Genomic DNA, 25,206 nt, shown 5'->3' with positions numbered 1-25,206 from the left:
TCGCTTTTGTTATGAAGAATAATGAATGCAGTGAGACAAAGTACACATATTGAAGGTATTATTTTCTTTTTGGAAAATCGAAGTTAATGAAATAAATATATTAGACATATGTGTTTCAAACACAACAGGAATACTATTCAACCTTTCAACCATGTCTTCTGCGGACTGTAACAGACCCCAGGTAAACCATCAGCTATGTCAAAAAACCAGTTTGAATCCCAGGTTTCTTTTTTCCTCAAACACTGGACCACAGAGCATGGAGAGCTAACTGCAACAATTCAAAGAGAAATAGCTCCTATTTTGTGTTGCAGATCAGAGCATCAAAGACCTTACTGTCTCTCTTTGGTATTTAATAAATGGGGGAGGAGGGGAAGATACAGTTTACTGTTAATGCAGACTGAAAAAGGGCAATGCTGAGCTACACAGCTCAATGAAACAGAAGAAAAATACTTAATCATTTCTGAAGGTCACTGGGTCTATGGGAGACAGCACATTTACTCTTTTTTATCTGGAAAAGAATATGGTTCTGCAGTTTGTTTACTACTTCCTGAAAATACATTTTGCACAGCTAAAAACAGCAAAACAAGAGGTCACATTAAAAAAGCTACCAATGCAAATACTTCTCTCTGACACTGGGCTGCATCTGCATCTTCTGCATCTCCCATCTCTTTCATCACTCACTGTATCATACAAACCAAACCGCAAAACAACAAAAACAGAAAATCCCAAAAAGCAGCACCACATTTGATCTTGTTTATGGATTGTAACACTCACTCAGACAGGAGCCTTTTTGCACTTCCCAGCTTCAAAAGCAAAGAAAAACTATATTAAAAAAAAACAACCACTGAAATTCAACAGCATTGCCCAGAGGAAAAATGGAGGGCTTCCAAGGCTGATGCACAAAATGAGGTCAAGTTCTACCGGAGACTTAAATAAAACAGCCAAACATGACAGCTACAACTGTTCCCGTACAACGTGCTCACCTTCGCGGGCTCGCAGAAGTCGCTTTCACAGCACACGCAGGTACAGCAGCACCACATAAGCATCCCCGCGCAGCCATGGGCGGGCGCGGCGCCGGGCAGCGGCCGGGCAGGGCCATGGGCCGGAGCGAGCGCCGCCCGAGCGCCGCTGCCGGGCGGGCATGGCTGAGTGCCGGCCGGCCCAGCGCGGCTCCTCGCTGGGAGCGCGGCTCCAGCCCGGCAGCACGGCCGGACACGGCATTTAAAGCTACAGCCCTTCCCGGCCACTCTGCAACGCCCGACGCTATTTTTAAAACTATACTTTGAGCCAGAGAAATAGTTCAGGGTAACAGACGGCCAAATCAAGAGCAGATCAATAGAGTCTAAGTGACACAGTTGCTCCTCAGCAACACAACATAACAGACCTGGGAGCAAAGGCCAAGCAGAATTGGCACTGGAGATTCAAAAATGCACAGCAGGACATAAATCCACCTATAAACTATAAGCTCTAATTATAGCAGTGCTGAAACGCTATTTAATATTCACTAAACAAAATTTTCCGAATATTAACGTGATCTCCTGGAAGGCTGAAGCTCTGATTTTGTCACAGAAGGACTCCAGTACACAACAGTGCCAGCACAGCACTGTTACCACAGCTGACCTTGGGGCATGAAGAAACCTCAGCACCTCTTATCCCCTACCCTCAATTTCTTTGTCAAAGAAAATGTGTTTTACTATCATATTTCGAAGAGGTAAAGCAAAGGCTCATCACCCTGTCTGACATCTCTGACTCACAGCACCTTATGCCACCCAGCCCCACTCCTTCAGACACATTTGTAAAAGGCCACCCTCACCTGCATGGCTATTTCTCCCCTTGCTCTTCTTTGTCTCACTGATATTCTGTTCATAGCAAATATTATCACTCACCCAGATGATCCGAAGACAAGCCATACATAATCTAAGTTTGGGATCTTCAGAACCATTATATTTAGAGTATGCGAGGTGCTCCCAAGGCTGAAATATCAGGAACCACCCAACCTGACAGGAATGGAGTGGCCTTTTAGGAGCTCCCCACTGCATGTGTACTGCAGCACGTCTGCCACCAGTATCAATACAAGGGCTGAACTTTCCCATTTTAATTTATGTCTGAACCTTTGAGACAATGACTCTTCGAGACTCTGACAGACATCACAGTGCTGGTAGGTTTGTGGTTTTTTCCAATAACTTTCTTCACTTGCAGCAATGCACAAGTAATGTGAAGAAATTCTGCACTGAAATGTTAACTCCTAAAATACAAATTTCAGGAATGTAACAGAGAAGAAACTCCTAACTGACTCAGATCACAGGTAATGTGAAAGAAAATATTCCTATGTGCAAAATTCAGTTTTCATTAGGAAAAAAGAGAAGAGGAATTAAAACCCAAAAATGTATTTTGTAAGAACCAAAATCAGAGGAAGAATAGCTGAAAATACATTGTCTCAAATTATATTGGTATGTCAGGTGGCATTTCTGAAAAAGCATTATGATGAAATGACAAGGGCATTGCACAGGCCATTTAGAACAAACAGGAACTGAGAATGAAAACAGTCCACAGGACAGGAGTGGTAACATGTGATTCATGAAGGAGACAAGCCACGTTGGGGTGGAGATGTTAAATAATACAGCCCTAAAAGCGTTTCTGTGGTCATTTCTGTGACATCACAGAACAGGACATAAAGGACAATGGATGAGGGAAAAGGCAAGAGGAAGGTGGCTCTCAGAAGAGTCTGTGGTGCAATTCTGCAACTGGGTCACCTGCAGTCCCCATCCTCCCATCGCTGACAGGTGCCTGGTGTACCTGGGCCCCAGTGGGGAGCTGCAGGGCAGCAGCACTGCTGCCAGCACTGCCGCTCCCGCCCGGCTCTGTCAGGCTCTGCCGCGGCACCGGCTCCCTCAGAGCTGCACCTGTCAGCAGCTCCATGCCTTGGGAAGAGCCCAGGAAGCAGCACTGCAGTAACCAGGGCCAAGATGTGCAAAGAACACAAATGAAAATGAAACGACCGCAACCGATCATAATATCATGGATTGCAAACTGCAACATACTGACGTGAAAATGACTGCAAACTCCAGAAACTACAGGAAATTTAATTCAACTAACATTTGCATTACTATTTCTCTGTGGCTATTTTCAGGGTTAAATGGTAAAAGGATCTCTAAAAATGTATCAACCTATGGTAGTATTAAATATTAATATTCTCTGACTATTGAGTCCACTAACAAACACATTAAAGGTGTAAAAAAGGCTCTTAAATAGAAACATTGGTATTAGTCACTGACCTGTACCAAACGAGGATCCCAGACCACATCTGCCCCATGTCTGTGATCACCCACTCACCCAGGGCCTGCAGCAGGGTCTCATCACCAACACCCTGACCGCGCTGCACAGCGCTGCGGAGAGCGCCTGACTCCATCCGCGGCGCCGCAGAGCGACGGGCAGCAACAACGGGCCAAGGGGCATCCACTCCATTGCAAGAGTCTAGTGAGAAATGTCTACTAAAAAGCCACTGTCCAGGCTAAATGCAGAAACGGAATAATTTCTATTCTTGCACAAGTTCAGAGCACACATTGGATTTGGAATCACAACCTAACACAACAGCAAGACATTTAGGGAAAAAAGAAGAAAGTCTCTTTTTCAAGGAGCTGTTTCAAATTCATATGGCAGATTTCCCTCTCAGAAAGCAGTATTTATACTGAGAAACCTCCAGATGCCCAAGATATTTTTTCCGTTAACAACAGCAGATCTGACTTAACAGGGGTGAGAGGGAAGGATGGTGAAAGTGCTTGTGCAGAAAGAATGCCATTAGACTTACTTAGGAAGCAGCTGATGTTAGGTACAACCCAGTCTGATTCACATGAATTTTACTACTATTCAGATAGATAATTTTACCACATAAAGCAATAAAACAGATCCATGAAAATATGCTAATTAGTCTTCTTAATATAATCAGAGAGTCTTCAAAAGTTTTATTGCTACAGAGCAATAAAACCAAACCTACCAGGGGGAATTTCACCATCAATAAGAGGACTCTGTCTCAGTTATCCAAAACGAATGCATGCTTTTCTCAGTGACTTTGTATGGCAACAGAGCACTGGTGTCCCGTGCCGTAAAAAAGAGACATCTACATGCACAAAGAAATAAAAACATCGTACAAAGAGCACCAACAGGCACTCTTCCATGCAAACAAAACTCAAACAGCTCTGGCATGCTGCAATCCTGCAGCAAGGCTGTGCAGGCCTCATTGCTGCAGGAACTCCTCACCTCCCTTCCGTGACAGCCTGACACAGCAGGAGACAGAGCCACTGCAGCTGGAGCCAGATGATGGCATCAAGCCTCAGCTGTGTGGGGGAAGACAGACATTCCAAGTGCCTCAGCCAAGAACCAAGTCTCCTCATTTGAGCCAGCACTGAGAAGGGCAGGGAAGGGATGGGGCACTAAGCACCCTGCTACAAGTGTTCTCAGTACAGGGATGCAGCCAGGGGCAGCTTGTAGCTTGCTTACATTCTAGAGTATTTATTTCCTGAAGTTACTCAGTAAAACTGGAAAGACGACTAATTGCAGGGGTGGGAGCAAATGAGCTTTGATAGAGGTTAAAAACTTACGGAGATTAGATGCTTATACGACCCCCTGTAACAAGATGAGAACTCTTTGCAGGACCCCTTAAAACCAAAGGTTATGGAAAAAAATACAGCAGGGGCTAAATCCATTTATGAAGAAGAGTCTGAATGCTGCCAAATATGAAGTAATGCAGAACATTATGTGAGAGAGTGAGAAATTAGCAGAAAATTCAAGTTCCAAGTGGCCTTTATTGACTAGAATGTTGTAGAGGCAGTGAAGACTTAATATCCCAATGGCACTCCTGGATCAATAACCTCAGTGATGTGAGGCCTCTTGCATAAGGCTTCCTGCTTAATTCTGTGGTGATTACTAAATTCCTGCACAGTTGCAAGACAATAATCAGAGATCCCTGGTCTTGATCCATACTAATCCCCAAACTGAAACCCCCCAGACTGTTCCCATGCTTACTGCCCAGGACAGGGGCTGAAGCCACCTGAACATTTTGCTGGCATATACAAATTATGGACCCGTATGTGATTACAAATGCTGCAATAGCCTAATCGTATGAGGTACCATTTGGGCCAGAAGCACTTTAAGCTAATACATTATTTAACATTTATCTTCTAATTTAAGATCCTAGACTTCAAAGTCACTGCACAGAGCTGGATTTCCCCTCCTCTGTACACACCCATTGGAATAAAGCCAGTTTTGACTATATTTGTCTTTTGCAGATTTCCCTCAGAGGATGCTCTGCACACAAACTTGCTTTCTTTTTACTAGTCACAGATTCTTGCCCCAGTTTTAATCATCAGAAGAAAAATAGCCTTCCCTTTCTCCACACCTGTTTCCAGAAGTACTCCAAATGTTTCCATTAGCACTTGGAATGGGGAGGGGGGGAAATGAGAGAGAGAAAGGTTAATTCATAATTCTCACATCCCATAGCACTGATGTGAAGTGCAGCCATACTGATGGGACTTTTCATAACCAGTTCAGCACAAAACCACCACGGTGAGTCTGAAGGAAAGAGCATGGCAGGCTGAGATCGTGCAGCTCAGGAGCGGGGTACCACCAAGGGCAGCCCACAGCCAGAGCAGCTGTCACTCAGCACATGTCCCCAGGGACGTGCTGGAGGGGGAATGGCTGCAGGGATGGGCAAGTCCCCCTTCAGGAGGGATCAACACCAGGGACATTTTCCAACAGCATTCTTGTGATCGCTGCTGCATCAAGTTGACTCACCCACAGTCATAATGAAGCAAATCCAGCTGCTACCAGCCAGATTGCTACTAGACCAGATCTGCATACATGGTTAAATGATGTCTAGTTAGAAATGGATTTCTCAGTATTTATAACAGCCTCTCTCTAGGGGAGACTAAACAGTTTGTCTATTCTGGCTACTCATGTGATGATCCAAAGCCTCACTTTAATCTGTTAGTAATGGTTAAGCTCCAGTTTCAAATACAGAATGGAGCTTTAAAGAATTACATCCAAAGGACATGCAAAACTGCACTAAATTCTGGTCCTGTCTCCTTTCCATTTCTCCAGGTACAGGAAAAACTGACAAGTCCAAGATAATTGCCTACACCTCATCAATGGCTGCTGCTTCATGATCACTGGGATCTGCTTCCAGCCACAAGGGAAAGTAAGGGGAAAACAAATTTAAACTTCAGCAGACCTGAGACCTGCAGCATGGGCTTTAAACCCATGCTTGTTTTGTCCATAAAGCATAGTGCTGTTTTTTTAATAAGCAATGAATTGGTTAATCTGTTACAAATCTGCATTTAAAACATGATCTTCCTCCTTCATGATACAGAAGATTAAAAATAAAGACTCTTAGCACACTATCCAATATGGCTCCAGTTCAGCAGAAACCACAATCAGGGCAAAATGCCCAGTCTGCATAAAGGATTAAGTTTATCAATAAAGCAACCTAAAAACTGCAGAGTGATGACATGGAACATTTTCAAGAAGACTTGGTTAGTCATTTCTCCATATTGCTGGCATGAACATTACCACAGTGTTTAATATTTAAGTCTAACTGACACGTAATACACACTCTCCCCAAAACTTACATTTCTTTTAGCCTTAATGCTGCTTTCTCCAATGACAACTTGGGAAGGTACACAGCTGTGGTTGAAATTGCTTGAATTTTCTTCAACCAGAATTTAATTTGCCAGTTTTTAGTTTTGCTGCACATCTGTATATCAAATTGATTACTTTTGGTTAGCATGTAAAGCTTTTTGAGCTACCAAACTTCACCTTTTCACATTTTCACTTTATTAAAGTAGTTGAAAAAAAAATAAATCACAAAAAATCAACCAAAGTACGAACCCACAAAAAACATCTCACTCTTCAGCAACTGTCTTAGTGGTTGAGTTTTGCCATTCAGTGACTGAAGCTCATAACATAACTAACAAGCCTACGCTGACACGTGGAGCGGGCTGTGTGTCCATCACCGTACCTGCCAGTGTGAGTCCTCCTGGTCACCACATGTGCGAGGCAGGATCCAAGGTTTTGTTTCTACTTTGCAATAAGCCCAAAGTGTGCAGCAAGCACAGGACGTGATGGGTTACTGCAGTTTAGCTGATACAGGCTTGTTTGTTAATTCAATAATATACCTGAGGCCTTATGCTCACTAAGTTGGCTTGGATACATTGAATTTGACAGCTCTCCTCTCAGCATAAAAGTGAAACCTTCTTCCCTTTAACCCATGTTTCCTTCAACTGCTGGAATATGAAGAGCAGAAAATCTGATCCTTTCTGGCTTTGCTGGAGAGGTGTTGAAGTCCCAGATACTTGTAGCTAAGATGACAACACAAGAAAGCTGAATTTTTAAACCCAAAGTATTAGTCATTGAAATAGAGTACATACCATAAACCACCTGAAACCAGATTGACTAAAAATGTTTTTTCCTTTTAAACAGATCAGTCAACATGTATCCAGGCATCTTAGCCTGACACTGATGATGTCCCCTATAAAAATACAAGAACCCTTAACTGAAAGCAGCAAAAAAACCAAAAAGCTTACGATTTTCCTTCTACTCCCAGCTCACCTTTGAATTCTGCCAGTGGCTCTACACACCGGGCTGGCTGCTTTGCAGAGCTCCACAAAAGGCTCCCAAATAAAAAGAAAATAGTTTGAATGCTTTTAGTATTTTCACATTTCGTTGTCCCAACAATGCAGCTCTGTGCTCTGGGAAGGAGCACGCTCAGGCTGAAGACAGAGCGTTATTTTGCCCATGCCATGCCCAGGGAGCAGCCTGGCCGCGTGGCACTGCCCCGGCTCTGCAGGGACGCCTGCAGCCCAGCCCGGACAGGGCCATCCCAGCACTGCCAGACCCAGCCCAGCAGAGCCAGCGCACACGAGGGGCACATCACAGAGCTCAACCAGCGCAGTGACGGCAGCGATTCCAGCAGGGACTGGATTTCCTCTGCACCAAGGGGAAAGAGCTCCTGGGGGGTTCACCACTGTTTTCTCTGTGAAACACCCCATTTTAGTTGACCAAAATATTTCCATTGAAATATGCAGGTAGACTTTCAAAGACCAGCACGTTTCTCTCCTGAAAAACAGGGAGTTTCCTAGAATTGTCTTACTGTCCTGATAAAATGCAGCCTTTATATGCTAAAGAAGTCTTAAAACACTACTAAAACGTATCTCAGCCATGTTTCTTCTGCCGTTCATATTCCCTCTTGTTCACTGAATCTGTACATAACACTTTCTGACAAACTCCCCACATTCTGTGCTGTTTGGGACAAATTCCAGAAGACTTTCCAAAGGATTCCCACGAGGAAGCCAGACCTTAAAGCTCCCTGGAAGAAATCACCGTAACTGGAGTAGAATTAACCATACTCCTGAAACGGTCTTCTGGTATTACAAAGTTTTTTAATCACTAAACCATTCAAACGACAGATTCTTTGCATTCATGGGGAATGTCCCAATGAGCAATTTTTACTGCCACATCCAGAAGAGATCAAGCATATAAAACATAACCAGCATCTCAGCAGCGCAAGTGGGTTTCCTTATTTTAATGCTGAGCACAAGATGAGCCACAAACATTGCTTGCTGTGGAGCAGAAAGACAGCAGCAGAAAAAACTAAATCACTCAGATGAGAGGATGGACAGGAGACACTTGATTTCATTCCCTTGGTGTCACAACACACAGCACCTTGCTGACTGATTTTTTAAAAGCAAACTCCAGCAGCAACAGCAAACAGACATGCAGAGCCAGGCTGTTCAAAGGTGACTCAGGGCTCTGCCCAGCAAACCAGTCACATCCACAACCCCAGCACAGCTGACATCCAAGAAAGGAGAAAGGCCCAGGACATACGGTTCCAGAGGCAGGCAGCGAGCTCTCCATGCTGAGCGTGCGGCGAGGGCAGCACGCAGTGCGAGGCCCAGCACCCCTCCGCTGGCCAAACACGCTGTACCACAGCCCTGGGCTGGCAGAGCCCAGAGCCAGCCCTGCCGGGCTCAGCTCTGCCTGCACAAAGCAGGACCTTGTAACACGACGCTGTAGTGCCCTGGGTGTCTTGGCAGGAGCCCCAAATGCGTGTTTGAAAGAGCAACTGCAACCCTGAACAAGCAAGGCATGAACACACTGCAAGCAGAGCCACTGAGCCTGCTAAAAATACCTCCTCCCTGCCCCTGTCAGAAACACATCTCAAGTGAGAGTCTGAAGAATAACAAAGTTTTCTGAATAATAATAAAACCAAAAAAGCAAAGTAGCTCTGCTATCAACTGTCTTGGAAGCTTATTTTAAAAAACAAGCAAAACCCCAGCATACTCTTGAACAAGAAAACACCTCATGTTTTATTTCAAGAGGAATACTGCTGAGTTGAAGGATATGCTTTACACCTCTTCTAGAGCTCTGGGCCAAGGTGCAACCTCAAGATCTCTTCCTCCACAACCTGCCAGAGGAGATTGTTGAGGCTCCTGTTACAGGTTAAGGAGTCAACTGCAGACAAATCTAACCCGTGCCCTGCTGAAGAGGGCACAGACACCTTGTGCACTGTGCAGTCCCACGAGAGATAGATGAACACCTGTCACCTGGCTGGTATGCTGCAGTAGGGGCCTTGTACCAGCCAAGGACCAGAGGAAAAAAATAAGAGCTGTCAGACTGGAAAGAGCTAAAAAACACACTGCACCTGCTCCATCCCTCCAGCAGGACAGACACGAGGCTCTCCCGGGGACCAGGAGGAAACCACATGAAGAACCACAAAGCACAAGGTGCTGAACCGATCCCAAGCAAGATACAGGGGAAACACTGTAAGATGAGGCTTATATTTCTTGCCTCTAGTAAGCACAGCAAATAGACCCTGTATGTTTTGAGAACTGTTGGGTGATGGTCTAGACAGTGTACTCTTCTAGGGAAGAAGTGAGAGACTGTCCACTCACAGCACACTGCCTTGCAGGTAGACAACTGTGTTCACCATCTATTCATAACAGATCTAGCCTCAAAAAGAAAGACATGTGAATTCATTCATTGAGCATGTTTCCACACAGATTGTGTTCTGTTAATTACTAATCAGCCTGGCTGGCTCTACCATGGTCATTCAAGAAATGCAGAGGTGAAAACCAAGTCCAAGGGACACCCTGCTGCATTTCCCTCCTGGTCACAAACATGGATAAGCTACATGAGTATACTTTCTGGATCTATAGGAACTATCTGTTTAGTAGCCATCTACCCTGATTGTCACAGAGCTGTTTCAGGGGCAGTCTGCTCTGCCACATGCTGTCCCAAGGGTGGTCCACCAGGATGCATCCCCCAACACCAACCTACCAACCACTCCCACTGCTGAGTCCTACATCTACCCAGTAGACCTGAGAAATAGCAACATCTGCAAAGGCCTTCTTTAAAGACAGAACAATGAAAAAGGGGCAAGAACTGCAGAAATACTTCAAAAAACTGGTAACAACAAGAGATGGTTTTAAAAAGGACAAATCTTGTACTCCTCCTTCTGCCCTCCTGCAAAGCCAAAACACGAGCTTGGGCTCGTGGGCTCTGTAAGCTCACTTGGGCTTACAGTTTGAGGAAACAAATGCACTTCCAGTTTAGGTAGTGAGCATACCTTTTGTTTTGACAGCAGTCCCTATCAGCTGATCAGTGACTATTACCAGTTTTTAAAGGGAACCTTCTCCTATCTTCTTGCTCAGCAAGAACACAGGTAGTTCCAGGACTCACATGCTCTAAATTCATATTTGGAGTGTGAACCTTTGCAGAAGTCACCATAATGGACAGCTTGCTGATAACCCTACAATGCATCAGAATTATCACATTATTTCTTCCCTTCACACTGTTTTAAGCTTTTATTCTGCGGAATATTTGGAAGACAAGTCCTTTCTTGTGATCACCACTTTTTCTTTTTTTTCTTCACTAAAATTTAAAATTTTCACCTGTCTCAGTCTCGGTTAACTCAAAGCATATTCTAAAAAAATTAGTAAAAATTATTTCAGGAGGCTCTGGTCAAACTCAGGTGGGTACACTTCTAAGGTTTACTGTAATAATGCATTGCTCCCAAGACATATTCATTCATTATTAATCTCAACTCACCACACAGGCCTTGCCTAATATTTGGTCTTGATGACCACTCAGATGGATGGTAAGGTCCCCACCTGGGTCACGATGAGGCCACACAGATTGGGTCACCTCCCCAAATCACCATTTAACAGCATTCACAGCTGCAGAGTCCCAGACCACCACCAGCCTGGCTGGGACACCGGTCACTAAGGGCCCACCAGGACAGCACGCTGCCAACAGCCCACCTGCACCAACGACAGCTCCCCGTGCACACAAACGCCCTCTGCACCGGCTGCTCCAAAAGGCTTTGTGGCTGCCTGGCAGTGCCACGGACATAACCCAAACTAACTAACACACAAGAGTGGGGCAAGAGTGAAATTCGTTGCTATGGCAATTAGCTTCCATTCCTTCTAATCAATACCTCAGAAACAAATGGCAAAGGCAGCGTCTTCTTTGGCCCGTGGCTGCTCCTTCCCCCAGGCAGCACCTTTCCAGCTGCCCCAGTTCTGCATCCCTGTCCTGCTTACAGCTGCTGCCACAGCTGCTCCCTGAGCTTTCAGTAACATCACCCAAGGTAGGTGAACAGTTCCAGTAGAGCATGTTTCACTAACCCAGCTCACTGGAACTAATGTTTGGCAGCTAAAGAGTACAGTAGGAGTTACACAGCAAATCCCACCAAAAGCACCACCCCTCTTTTCCAGCTGTGCAATCCTTGGCATTGATCTCACAGAGGGACTCACACTCAAATACAGCAGGAACATACTGACAGGCAGCGGTCACTGTCCTGTCTTCTCTGTCCTGACTGCCCCACAACTCTCCTCATCCCAAAACCTGGTCTTAAAGTAGGCAATAAAATTTTTCCAATAGTATCTAGTTGTTTTCTGCTTCCTAATTGGAGTATTCCCACACATTTTTAATGACAACTGTCATTGGTTAGCTGAAAAGAGCTGTTGTAAGACAACAAAGAGTAGCCACAGAGGACAACACATAAACCTCACCCAGAGGACAGTCCAGAGCAGTGGATGAAAACACCCCCTCATAAGCAACTCAGCCAAATAATTGCTGAAAAGTGTCTCAATTTGTTAAAAAGAGAACGAATTTCTGCAGTGGCAGAGGGAGTTTCAGCCAAAATATCCACTGAGCCACTTGAGTAATTAAGTGTTCCTTCTCCATGGCATAGCAAAGTAGCTAAAGTAATTTACTGCCCTTTCTGAAAAACAGGATAGAAATACTGTTAGATAATTTTTCAGCACAGAAATTACAACAATAAGGTTTACAGCACTGAGCAGCAAGCCTCTAGCTGAAATGCTGCCAAGTCATCAACACCATTCTCTTCATACACAGAATTTAATCTCTCAGGTAATTACCTCCTGGAACAGAAAAGTAATTTAATCTAGAAATCGGGTTTACTTAGGGGAAAGCAGCTAGAACTCTAGACCGGGAATCTTCAGTGACTAGAAAGACAGAGTTAGACAGAGGGCAGCTGATGGACAGTGAGGTTTTTTAAAAACTATACGTACAATTTTTGACCAGCTATATGTAAAATTCAGTCTTCATGATAATACAAACCCTGTATTATTGCCCAAACTGCTTACACTTCACAGGGTCAAGTTTTTTGTTTCAACTCTTCTTAGCATTTCATAGAATCACAGCATGGTTTGGGTTAAATTGCATATTAAAGACCATCTAGTCCCAACCCCTTGCCAGGGGCAGCTTCTCGGGGCACCATGTGCCAGGCCCTCATCACCCTCAGAGTCAAGAATTTCTTCCCCATCTCCCACCTAAGCCTGTTCTCTGTCAGTGTGTAGCCCTTCCCCCTTGTCCTGTCACTTCATTCCCTTGTCCAAAGCCCCTCTCCAGGTCTCTTGGAGTCCCTTTAGGCACTGGAAGGCTGCCCTTCAACACACCTTAACCTTAAACACTTTTTCTTTCTAAACTTGAAGTTAATAATGTCAAATTTCCCTTTACTTTGCTAAAACTATTAATTTCATACGTTTAAAAAAAATACAAGGTCACACTCCAGATGGATGAATTTACAAAAACATTTTGTAACACACACTGTAAATGGAAACCTGGCCATGCTGGGCCAGGACATGAGCAGGTAAGAGGAGGATGATCATTGAGCCATGTCCAAGCGTACTAAAAATTTTCCATGAGATGAACTGTGACAAGAATTCAGGCATGACTTCTAGAAACTACTGAACAGCCTGAGCAGTCAGGCTGAGTGCACTGCAGCACGTGTGTGCTGGCTAACACTATAAAGCCCTGGCACTGCAAAGCTGCACAAACTCCACCAAGTGCTCATTCCACGCCACATCAGTCAGAGCTTCTGAGGCTGTGCACAGAGCAGCAGACAAGCAGCTCAACTGCACTCGGGTGTCACTTCTCCCCAGCTGCCCCCAGGCTCAGTGACCAGCCTCAGCAGCAGGGGAGACAGCCAGGGCCCACGGGAACGCACCTGCAGCAGCAGGGAGAGCCGAGCTCCCTGGCCTCTGCTGGAGCAAGCAGCTCCAGGTAAGCCAGCCCCATGCAGCTGCCAGCATCAACCTGAGCACTTCTGCAGCACGGCCAGGTAATGGGCACCCCAAAAACCCACAGAGACATAGGGCAACGGCAGCAAAGCACCACACACAAATTGCACAGTACGTAGTGCAGCCACTTCCTTAGTTAAAAGCAGAACAGCATGAAAGTTTATCCCTTCCATTACCCTGTTTCCACCACTATGTATATTTAACCTGGATTCTAAAAGGATACAATTTCAATATTTATCGGTTAAACAATAAACATTTGGCTGACTAAATTCCAGCAGCTCTCCAGTGACATCTGCAGCAAAGTCCACTCTCTGCATTTCTGAGCAGTAGCAGCAAGTTCCATATTTCCCAAATTTTACCAATATTAGGATAACATGAAACCTAGCACAGTCCTGATTTCCAAATATCTAACAAAATAATTAAGTCTAGGCTCATGTAAAAGGATTTGCTTTGAATCTTCACTGTTCTGGCACAGGCTGTCAGTGAACTGCTAAAGTTGACCTGCTGTCCCTCCCAGTTATCCACAGTTTTTCCCACACAGTGAATGAAGGCATTCTCATGGTACTTTACATAAGAAAACTCTCGAAGACTATGTAGAAATTAAGTAGTTAGTGATGAACAAGAAAAGATCAACATACCTCAATTGTTTTGAGAACATTAGTAACAGAAGAACAAGTGCCCCTCCAAACTAGACTCTACACGGGAAGGATTTCCCTTTAAGGCAGATGTTTATAATTCATTCAGTGTGAAAAACAGCTGAACAACAGCTGATGAGCTCTGAAACCAAAAACCTGCAGCAACCAGCTTTCTGGTTTCGCTAGCCAGCCACACCACAGGCATTTGCTTGGAGAAACCTGTAGCACTGAGGCCACAGAGCTCTGTGGTGCCCCAGTCCTGCCAGTATTCCACGCAGCATTGCAGGGTTACACCTATCGAGTGATTCTTCATCTGGGTCTGCAAAGACAGGAGATTCAGCCACACTACCTGCACTCTGACTGAACTTCAGTGGCCAAGAAAAGCCCCTTGCCCAGCAGTTTGTGACACAATTATTTAAATCTATAACAGCACAATGACTTCTTTGCAGTCTTTAGCTTTCTTGCTCTCTTCTGGCATGAAAAGCAGTATTTTCTTCTTCCTCTTTACTTTTCATGCAAGCTAGTAAAATCCTATATTCTTCTTGGTGGGCAGAAAAGAAACTTTAGTCCCACTCCAATACATTAGTTCCACAGGCTCCAGTGAAGCACCACCTCTCCATCAACCTGAAATTCCTAATTTCCTCTGCTCCTGCTGCCAATGCCAGCAGGCTGAAATGATTTTTTCCTGATGATAGAAATATTTCTTTCCCCTCTAAGTTTTTGTCCACTATCAACAGGATCGTGGGACCTCTCACAGCACAGTGGGTTTCAGTGCACTTCCGAGGCAGACATGCCTGAACAAGCACAAACTGTGCCTGCACAAAGGCCATCCTGTGCTAACTGAAGCACTGCAACATTTCATTTTCTTTGGGAGAAGCTAGTGATTCCAGAATGGAGACTTTTACAAGTTACAGACTTTCTGAACATGACTTCAATGTTCACAGGATCCCAAGAGTTAAGTAAGACCACAAAATATGCAGATAACACAGAGAAAATATTTTGCTGCAGTTGAACATTTACCAAGGGCACTCCACGAAAAAAACTCAACAAAACCCCTCTTGTAGCAAAACTTCAGTTTGCCTTCTGGTGATCTTGGATTCTGTTCTTGCTAAGTGTGTGCTATTTGAATGCTCTATCACAAAGCTCAAACAACAGTACTTATAATATGCTGCTGAAATATTTTATTACTCATATTTCAAATCCAAATACAATTTTCTATTCCATGCATACTAAAACCTTCACAGCAAATCTTTGAAGGACAAGAACCTTGCTTGCTTCCTTAGCAATTCTTCCTATCTATTTTAAATTGTATCAAAGCTGAGAACTCAAGAAAGGAATGCTGACCTCCCTATTCCAATACCAGTTGATCTCAGGGAGATCCAAACTGTGTCTCAAGTTAGGAAAAAATCAAAACAAACAAACCCAACAACAAAACCAACCAACCAAACACCCAAACACATCAAAAACCATTTTGCTCCTTTACTCTTCCTGTCCATAGGAATAGGTTGCTGTAAGGTGAGCAAGTCAGCTCCCTCCACTTTGGGAACACTGAGCAAATATGACTGAAAGAACAGGCAAACCCCATCTTTGAACAACCAAAACCCTGTGAATGAAACCTCAACCTCATCTCTGCTCAAGCACAACTGTTCACAATTAATCTCTGATAAGAATTATTTTGGAAGCCATTGTCACATTCTTTGTCACAAGAGGGAGACCCAAACTGGATTCAAATAAATGTTAAGAACTAACTCCTCTGACACCATTATTTCATTTCCCCTGAACTTCCAAGGCCCCCCACTAGCATAAGGGTTTTTCTGTCCCTTCTGGAAAGGACCTGGTTTACATGTGCACCTTTATCACTGACTGTCACATCCACAACAGAAAGACTTGCAAAATGACAGCAAACTTTTCTCTGCCCCTGAAGAAATACTGGCTGAGGAAACAGCCAACGGTTTGTCACAAGGAATTGAGGGGGAAGGGGAAAATTCTACACAAGCCAAAATCTCTACAAAGAGCTCCTAAAGGTAACTAATTCAGAGTAAAGCCGCCAACACTTGTAATGCTTCTTTTGATCCCTGATGGGAGGAAATTCCAATTGTTACTGCCATCCAGCCACCCGTAAGCACCTATTACAAAGTATGATGATCTTCTGTAAACTGCCATAAGCTGCAGAATTTCAATATTACAAAGAAAGATGCCTTTATGTAAGCTGAATTCCCCTATAGTCTGTGTTTACAGCTTTATACATTCAAAGTCTATTTGGCAATGAGCCATTACATGCAATTTGCCAGACCTCCAACTGGCTCTGGATTATTGTTAGTAATGCTTTCTTCACAAAGAGAAGTTCCCAAATCCTACCTCTAACATCTCTGCAGGTGTAGTTTTACAGACCCTGTTAATTACCAATGTGAAAGGTGCTTCGAGTCTATTTTACTTCCTCACTGTCACGGCATTCATGGAGCTGTTACAGCAACACAGAACAAACTCCTCAGGAAAGCTGATATTCCAACTTGTTCAATCAGAGCACTAGAAGCCCATTTTCCTTTCGTAAAATGAATGTAGCATCTCTGTAACATCTTCCCACATATTCCTCTGAGCAAGACGATGCAGTGGAAGCTTCTTAAGAACCCATTATACCTAGAAAAGTTCACAGCATTTCTAGTCACTCATTCCAAACCAGCACAGCCAGCAATGCTTAGAGACCCTGTTTGCACATTGCCACCTCTCAGCTTTCTGTAGACAAGCCTTTTGCCCTGTACACCATGCAAAATATCTGCAAGAACAGATTCAAACCCAAGTAATGTGAGGAACAATACACTGCAATGCCTTGTTGGCTTGTATATAACAGGGCACTCAAATGGCCAACACAAGCCAACCTAATGCTACCTTTTCCTTAGAAGCAACAGGAAAATTCTGAATAACTGCCCTTGCACTGACTGGGAGAAGTTCATCCCCTGCACGACCCAAGCAAGGGCACACACCTGAGTTATGGTGAGGTGTGCCTGGGACAGAATTGCAGCACACTACAAAGGCTGCAGTGAGAGTGAGCAACATTCTATCAGACGCCCTCAGCAGTAAGTTGCATCACATCTATCAAGAGAAAAAGGTTAATTTAAAGGTAATCCACTGACCTACCAATGTGGTAACAAATATGTCCTTGTAGCTCAGATGATCTCATTAGATCTAACTACCCCACTGGCCTTGCTCAGCCACGGGTACAACAATGCCATTCCAGTTTCACAAGCGGGGCAAATTTGAAGAGCCACAGGCAAACTGCATGCCTGCTGCTCTGTAAAACATGAAAATCATGTTGATGCATAAAATTTCCAAATCTTCCTCTTACTTCTAACTTTTCCTCATTATTAAGTGTAGGCAAGCTACACCAGATATCTCTCCAAGGACAGTTTTACCGAGAACTCCGCAGGAGCTATTACTTGGTAGTGAACAGGCACATTCTATCCTGCGGTATCTGCCCGACACCACAGGCAACTCAAGAGCTAAGAGACCTGAGGAAGGTGGGGCAGCACTGCAGGAAGAAGTTTTTTTACCTGTGTCAGTGACAAAGATAAATGCAGCCTGGGCTGTCAAACACAGCCACCCCCTGTCACTTTCACACAGGCAAGCTTCTTTTAGCTCAGCTATTCCGACGCTATTTCAACATAAAACACTGAAGTTCCTCTCCCATAAATAAGCTCCACGCACACCAGTGGCAACACAGAGACAGTTCAGATGCTGATAAATCCAGATTGCACTTGGCAGCAAAAGAGTTTGGCCTGAAATTATTAATATTTTAATGTGCTGGATAAATGAATGGAGTATCAATCACAGTTCACAAAAATTACTTCTTTTGGCTTTTTCTTTCTTTAAATTGAACTTAACTACTTCTCTCACTGGAATCTTTCCCAGGAAAGGAGTACCTTTCAAAAAAGGGGAGTCATGACAACTTAGGAAAACATCCTCCAATAGAGTACAATTTGTCTCCATTATTCTCTTTTCATAAACCCATCTAAAACACCTGAAAAAATTCAAGTTGTGTAACAGCTAGATACAGTTTTGTACTACCACCCCAACAGTGAGGGATTTCTCCAAATGCAACACATCAGCAACTGCACTTCTTGGGAACTTGGGTGACAGTAACTGCAGGGCCTCCAAGGAGTACAAGATAGAGAGCAGTTTGAACCAAAATACTCTCAAAATACCTTGGATACTTAAGGAGGAAGGGAAAACATAAAAAAGAAGAAAAAAAGGAAAAAAGAAAAGAAAAGAAAAAAGGCATGGAGACCTCCCACAGAACCAGAAGATAACAAAGTGAACAAAGCAAATTTGGCCAGGGGACATTGGTTATCAAATGCAAACATTTCATAAATTAAGATACAGTTAAGTGCTTATACAGCCCTTTCCAGAACAATATTTTAAAACTGGATAGCCATTATGAAAATAAGAGAAAGGCATTAACCTCATTCATAGGTGGAAGATGGAGACTGGGAAAACTGAAATGATTTGATGGAAGTCATTCACTGCAAATAGCCCCGTAGAAAACCAGATCTTGGAGATTAAAGCCTGGATCATGAGGCCATATTTCTCCTTCCTGCATGAAGTCCTGTTTTTGCTTTGCTCAAGTTTTATAAGCACCGGTGGCAGCATTTTCAGTTTGCAGCTCTCAAATCTGCACATTCTATTTGAAGCGTCTACCATTAAAAGTGGTTAGAAACTGCAATTTTGACCTTGCAGCTGCATAACACACGCACACCACATAATAATGCCCAATTTCACACAAGAAGCAGACACACCCTGGGAGCAGGTGCTCCAGGTCCTACAAAAGGATTTGCCAACTCTGAAGTGTAAGTCACCATCCATAAAAGAATCGAGGATTTCACTGAATAAATACTAATAAAGTTACAGTTTATTTTTATACAGTCTGGCAGTGATTGCATTTCAGCTGATAAAGGTATCAGCAAAATCATACATATTTTCTATGCTTTCCTTCCAGCAGACAAAAGATGGTTTTAGCACCATTTGCCTCTCTTCCGCCAAGGTGTCCAACACACAGGGACTTCCTAGTCCCATCTAAGGCACAGTGAGGAGACAGGGAGATGCAGTTCTCATCCTACATCCAAACTGAGATAAACATAATCTCTTCCAATTGTTCACACAACTATGCTTTTTGTTTCGGTAAACGCAGACCAAGCTCTCATTTTCTCCTTCAGTTCACTATACTGTAAGAGCTGCGCAACTTTTACAATTAAAACAGAGAAGTCAAGAGTATATCAGGGACAGACAATTGTATAAAGTAGGTTTGACACAATCAGAGCTAATGCAGTGCGAGACACAATTGTGTCAGACAACACAAAAATGGACAGAGCCAGAAAAACAAACTGGTGAAAAATCAGTGAAAACATTTTTCCAAATCACCCTGCTCACCTAGAAAAACAAGGATTAAAATGGAGTTATCCAAATGAGTTCATTTTAAACTATTTTGGCTGCCCTACATAAATAAAACTTAGATACAAAGTTCATTACTAACTAGATCAAGTCTCTTTTGAGGGGAAGATTAAACTCCAAAGTGTCTGTGGAGACTTCTACTGCTTGCGGACACAGCTTGACACGTAAAAAGGCAAACCCTTAGAAGATGCAAGTTTCACTTTTCCCTGAAATGGCCACAGCAAGATGAGGAGGTAGTAAAAAAATTACAAATTAATTAGAAAGATACCACATTATTGCAAAGCTGTAGCATTTCCCAAGACAGTTTGCAGGATGCGAATTCTGACCCATTTTAAATGCTGATGACAGCATTTTAGAATTCTGATGACTGCATTTTAAAACCTTTACAAATACACAAAAGGTAGTGGGAGGGATGGAGAAGAACAGCTTAAATGTAAAGTGAAAGTTCAGCTTGCCTTCTAAGAGTCCAATACTGTAACTCCTATGTCCAGAGTAAATTCTGCTCATTGGGAAGGGTGTACAAACAGGGCTGTGCTGGCAGCTCTAGAACGGTTCATACATGCAGCGTTCTACACAGACTCACTTTTATTCACGGATGGATTTTTCCAAATGCTTTTGCAACTACATGCATTGGATTCAGTGACAATCTGCAAGACTACTTGGATTAACTATTCTCTCTCTTAAAGCAGATTCCTGAAACGAATTCGAACACTTTCAATTAATAAGCAGCAAAAGCTATACACGGCAGCTCCTTTGTTCTGAAGCCCCGTGTTGCCAGCGAGGGTTACTGAGCCTGCACAGGGCAGGGCGTGCCCCCCGTCCCTGCAGGTATGTCGCTGGGAGGCTCACACCGCTAAGGACCTTCTGCCCAGGACAAAGCACACGTGCGAGCGCTCTCACAGGCGCCTCTCGGGCACGCCCGTTAGTTCCGCTGCCCCCTCTCGCGTACCCCCGGCCCAGCGCGGGGGCTGCGCTGACCCCGCAGCCGGCACCGCTGCGGTACCAGCGGCCCCGGCGGACCCCCGCCCGCCCGAGCCTTTGTGTCCGCGCCGGCGCCAACAAAGGCGGAGGGGCTCCTCGCCCGGGCGCGGCTCTGCGGGGACCCGCGGCTCGCACCCACCTTCGAGAGCTGCCTGCGCAGGCTGAAGCGCTGCACCATGGTCCAGCGCGGGGCCGGGCAGCGCGGGGCGCGGCGGGCGAGGGGCGGCAGCCGGCGGCGCTCAGCGGGGGCTGCGCATCCTCGGGCGCCGGGACTGGCGCCGCGTCCTGGCGCAGCGCTGCCCCGAGGAGCCCGGCGCCGGGCCGGGCCGGGCCGCACAGGAAGGGACAGGAGCGGGCAGGGCAGTGCGGGGCGCGGCGCTCCCGCCTGCCGCTGCGGGGGGCGGGCACAGACACACCCGGTACCGCCCCGGTACCGCCCCGGCACCGCCCCGGCACCGCCCCGGCACCGCCCCGGCACCGCCCCGGCCCGGCCCTGCGGGGCTCGGGCGAGCGCCGCGCCCGCCCCGGGGTCCCCCTGAAGGGCGAGCCCGTCCCAGCGCTCCCGCCGAGCCACACCGGACGCGGCCCCCGCGCAGCTCCTGCTGCATTCGCACAGTGGCACGGGAGTGTCGACTCCGCCCCGGGAATCAGCACAGAGGACCCCGTTGCAATCACTAGAAAATAATTCAAGAAAGTATTTCTCCCTCCCCGCCATAAATATGCAATAAAGATGTGTGATAAAATAGGTACACTTGCAGTTCTTCAAATGCCGTGACAAGAGTGGCTTTCGGATCCTGAAAGTGTTCTTCCTCCGCTCACAGCACTGGTGAGTGAGGGGGACAGCACAATCTTGCAGAACAGGGGATTGCATGGCTCTAACCTCGCTTTGCAGCAATGCTCCGAGGGGCTGCAGGAGTCCAGCAGGCAGGACAGACACAGTGCCAGCCGGTGCTGTGCAGAGGGAGCCCGCTCTCAACCCATGGGCTCGGGCAGCTGCCAGGATGTTCACACACGAAGGAGGTAAACCAAAAACCCCAAACACAATGAGGAGCTCAAAATATCTGGGAACAATTCTGTTTCTGAAGTAGTCCCGTCTCACCATTTTAGTTTTGGACTTCTTAGGATTTTATTTCCAACTCATTTTGTAATTGCCTCCTGCATGCAATAGAAAGGCTTCCTTTGTGCACTACACTGAAATGGCCATGGCTTGATCACTCCAGTACATGGTCTTACCTACACAGAAAAATAGTTTCTCAGTAACTATCAGCAAAACTACTGGATAAGGAACAGCTCCCATGCCAGAGCATGTCCCTGATGAGTCTTGACTCAGTATCAGTGCTGGATTATCCAGGACTGTGCTGCTCACTAGCACTCTCCTCAGACCTTAGCTTCACTGGGTACCAAATACTGGCACAGTGGCTAAAAGGGATCCCATTGCATGCTTCAGCTAAGACAAATCTGGGGCTCCAGACAGCACAGCATGTATGGTCATGGTGTGCACCTGGCTGTTAGGAGTCAGCTGTGCATGGACTCCATACGAAACCCCTCCCAATGGCAGGTACTAGGTAAGTACAGATTACTACCATGCATGATTGTACAGTCTTGTAGAAAAAGGAAGGTATATTAGGCCAGAACATTTGCCTTCTTAAGGAAAATGTTTCTAGCCTATTTTTAAGGTCATCAGGTGATCTGGACACTAGAGATAGAAGAGACATTTGCAGTTGGGCCATGGAAGGTTATGAGAACAGTCAGTATGGTTCCTTAAATAGACCTTGAAGGGAAAGTTAAAAGAAGATTAAACAGGGGTGTTTATTTTATAACTGTTATTCAAAAGTAACATCTATAGATGCACTCTTCAGCACCGAAAGCCCAGCTATGAAATGAGAGCAGGATTCAGTAGCATTCTGCCCAGCCAGAGGTAACTCAGGGGTATTGAAAGCAGACATGTTCTGTACAGGGAAAGTATTCTCTGACAGAACTTGGACTCCTTTTCATAATGCCCTCCTTTTTTTGGAATATACTGAATGTACATTACCCAGTTACCAGGCCTCAGTTTTGTGATGACCATGGAGAGCTGACAGTACAGAAAACAAAAAGGACTGGGACACTAGAAGCACTTCCTTGTACTGGCAGAGAAGACACCAGATGCTATGGGGATTCTGCATCTAGCAGCTGCATCCTCCTCTCCCTGAACTGGGTCAGTACTTCTTGTTCTGCAGTTTGGCTATATTCAGAAGCCTCATGCACACTGTTCAATTCCTACTTCAGAAAATCCATACCAACACCTTGAACAGCTGTGTGCCCGGGAAAGCTCACGTGCCTACTGCGGCAGAGACCAAAAGGACAAGTGTGTGTGAGATGAGAATGAGAGCGTGAGTGTAAGAGAGTGTGAGTGTGTGCACATACGCAGTCAGTCAGTGATGCAGTGTGGGAGTCCACCATAGCACTGGAGTAAAACCCTGGAGCCTGGACAGCCAGCTGGGCACCTTATCTGCTGCCCCCAAACCTCGCTGCTTCCATGCTGCCTGGCAGCAGATACACCCCGAACGGCTCTGGGTGATCACCTCTCACCGCAGGGCTGGGTGCCCACTGTCCTGCACCTGGGACACAGAGTGCCTCATTTCCTGCACAGACACTCAGCTCTCCCTTCCCCAACAGGCTCCTGTGGCTCAGAGTCTGGGTCACAGAGATACAGATAAGGAATGGAGCCAGCTTGGCTGGGAAATAATCCACATCAGACCGAGATGGGACTGCCAGATTAGCAGAATTGATGGTAGTAACATTCTCCTTTGTCTCTGGTGCCAAGGCCTCACATTCAGCATTTCCAAACTGATGCTTATGATCTTCACAGTTAATTAATGGCTCCTGCTCGGAACATGTGCCTTAGTCCCCTGTTGCTGGGCTATCGTCACTTTTTTTTCTAATATTACCTTCCTACAGCAATTATTTCCTGTGCAATAGCTCAATTGGTGAATTCTTCTGTTTTTATCCAGGAACATAATGGAGAAAAAGCAAGATTTCAGCAAAAGGCACAAAATTTTATTTTCAAATTTAAAATGAACTTGACATAATGAACTAGTGCCTCTGCCTGATACCCCTTCATGAGAACACAAAACACAATTGGAATTAATCTTTGGTAAAAAATATCGTGTAAATAATTTTGTTTTCTAAAATGCTCAGTAAAGAAGATAATTACTGGTTTTAATATCCCTCTCACAGAGATCTTCTACAGCTTTTTACTTGTATATCAAATACAGAGTTTTTAGCAGTTTTTTAAAAAATTATCTTTTAGAACCATATAAAGCTAGAAGAAATATGTATGTATGAAGGCTACATCAATGCTTGACACATGTAAATGAAGAGGAAGGGATCTTCCTGATAACCTCTTACAGAGGGACTTTTTGAGATAACCAACAGGAGAGACATTTTCTTATTGCAGAAGGTTTGGAAGACTAAAACTTCATATTTTGAAACCTACACGTTCTCAGGATAAACCCTTTCGATAAACCCATTATTTTATATGTATTTCAAAATGAAACACTTAAAGACGCCTCAGCGCTCTGGATGCAGGCGGTGAGCCGCAGGTCTCCGCACGCAGCAGGTATGGCTGCTGTAGGTCACTCTGAGTCCCCCCCGCGTTATCAGACGCGGCCGCTGCACGGCGCGGCCCCGCGGCGCCCCCTGCGGGCCGGAGCGCCGCTGTGCGGCCCGAGCGCCCGGGTAGGGGCAGGGGCAGGAGCCGCCGCAGCTGCGGCACAGCACCGCGCTACCGCCGCACCCGCACCGCGCTACCGCCGCACCGGCGGCACAGCACCGCGCTACCGCCGCACCCGCACCGCGCTACCGCCGCACCGGCGGCACAGCACCGCGCTACCGCCGCACCCGCACCGCGCTACCGCCGCATCTGCGGCACAGCACCGCGCTACCGCCGCACCCGCACCGCGCTACCGCCGCACCGGCGGCACAGCACCGCGCTACCGCCACACCTGCACCGCCGCCAGAACGGCCCAGCACCTCTTCCTGCCACTGACCGGCGGGGCATTGCACACACCATCTCCTTCCACCCTGTTGCTGTGGGCAGGGATACCTTCCACTAGCACAGGTTGCTCCAAGCCTCATCTAACCTACCACGAACACTTCCATATTCGGGGTATATCAAAACCCTTCGCATTTAAAAATCACCAGAAACTCACAAACTTAAAACATGCCGTGTAGTCCTAAGGAAATTCTCAACAAGTTCACAAATTAGGCTGATTGAGAGGAAAAAGAAGCCTATGTCCCCCACTGCAGCACAGGCTGCAGCCACCATCAGCACGACTTTGCCTCTCTCAGTCCCGAACACTGCTAACCCAGGCCTCCGTGTCTGCTTTAGGTTAGGCAGTCTTACTTTGGGTAAGACTCACCTGTCCTGCCACATTCAGCGCTCACAGAAAGTGGGACATGGGCATAGCATTGCGCTGCTTAGAGTAAAAATTACTTTTGTTTTTTCAGGGACCATATTTCTGTTCCTGGCCAGCACCGGTTTGCTGCTCGAGTACAGCAGATTTCCA

At 45.6% G+C, this 25,206-nt stretch overlaps 1 protein-coding gene across 2 annotated transcripts in view; it reads right to left on the bottom strand.

Annotated features, from left to right (window-relative positions):
* TMCC1 (transmembrane and coiled-coil domain family 1) overlaps positions 1 to 25,206 on the bottom strand; it is a 58,102-nt gene that overhangs the window by 21,156 nt on the left and 11,740 nt on the right. Inside the window, exon 1 of one of the 2 annotated variants that reach the window (XM_054280918.1) lies at positions 984 to 1,046. The exons of the other annotated variant lie outside the window; for it this stretch is intronic. Within the exon in view, the coding sequence (XP_054136893.1) occupies positions 984 to 1,046 (63 nt within the window). Of the gene's footprint in view, positions 1 to 983; positions 1,047 to 25,206 lie in introns of those variants that run through there. 2 annotated transcript variants of the gene reach the window in all.

The sequence above is a fragment of the Melozone crissalis genome, unplaced genomic scaffold, assembly GCF_028551555.1.
Source record: "Melozone crissalis strain CALT ecotype California unplaced genomic scaffold, PUWL_Pcris_2 ptg000029l_1, whole genome shotgun sequence".
Classification (NCBI taxonomy): domain Eukaryota; kingdom Metazoa; phylum Chordata; class Aves; order Passeriformes; family Passerellidae; genus Melozone; species Melozone crissalis.
The sequence above is the reverse complement of the archived record's forward strand: the minus strand, read 5'-3'. Positions and strand labels throughout refer to the sequence as shown.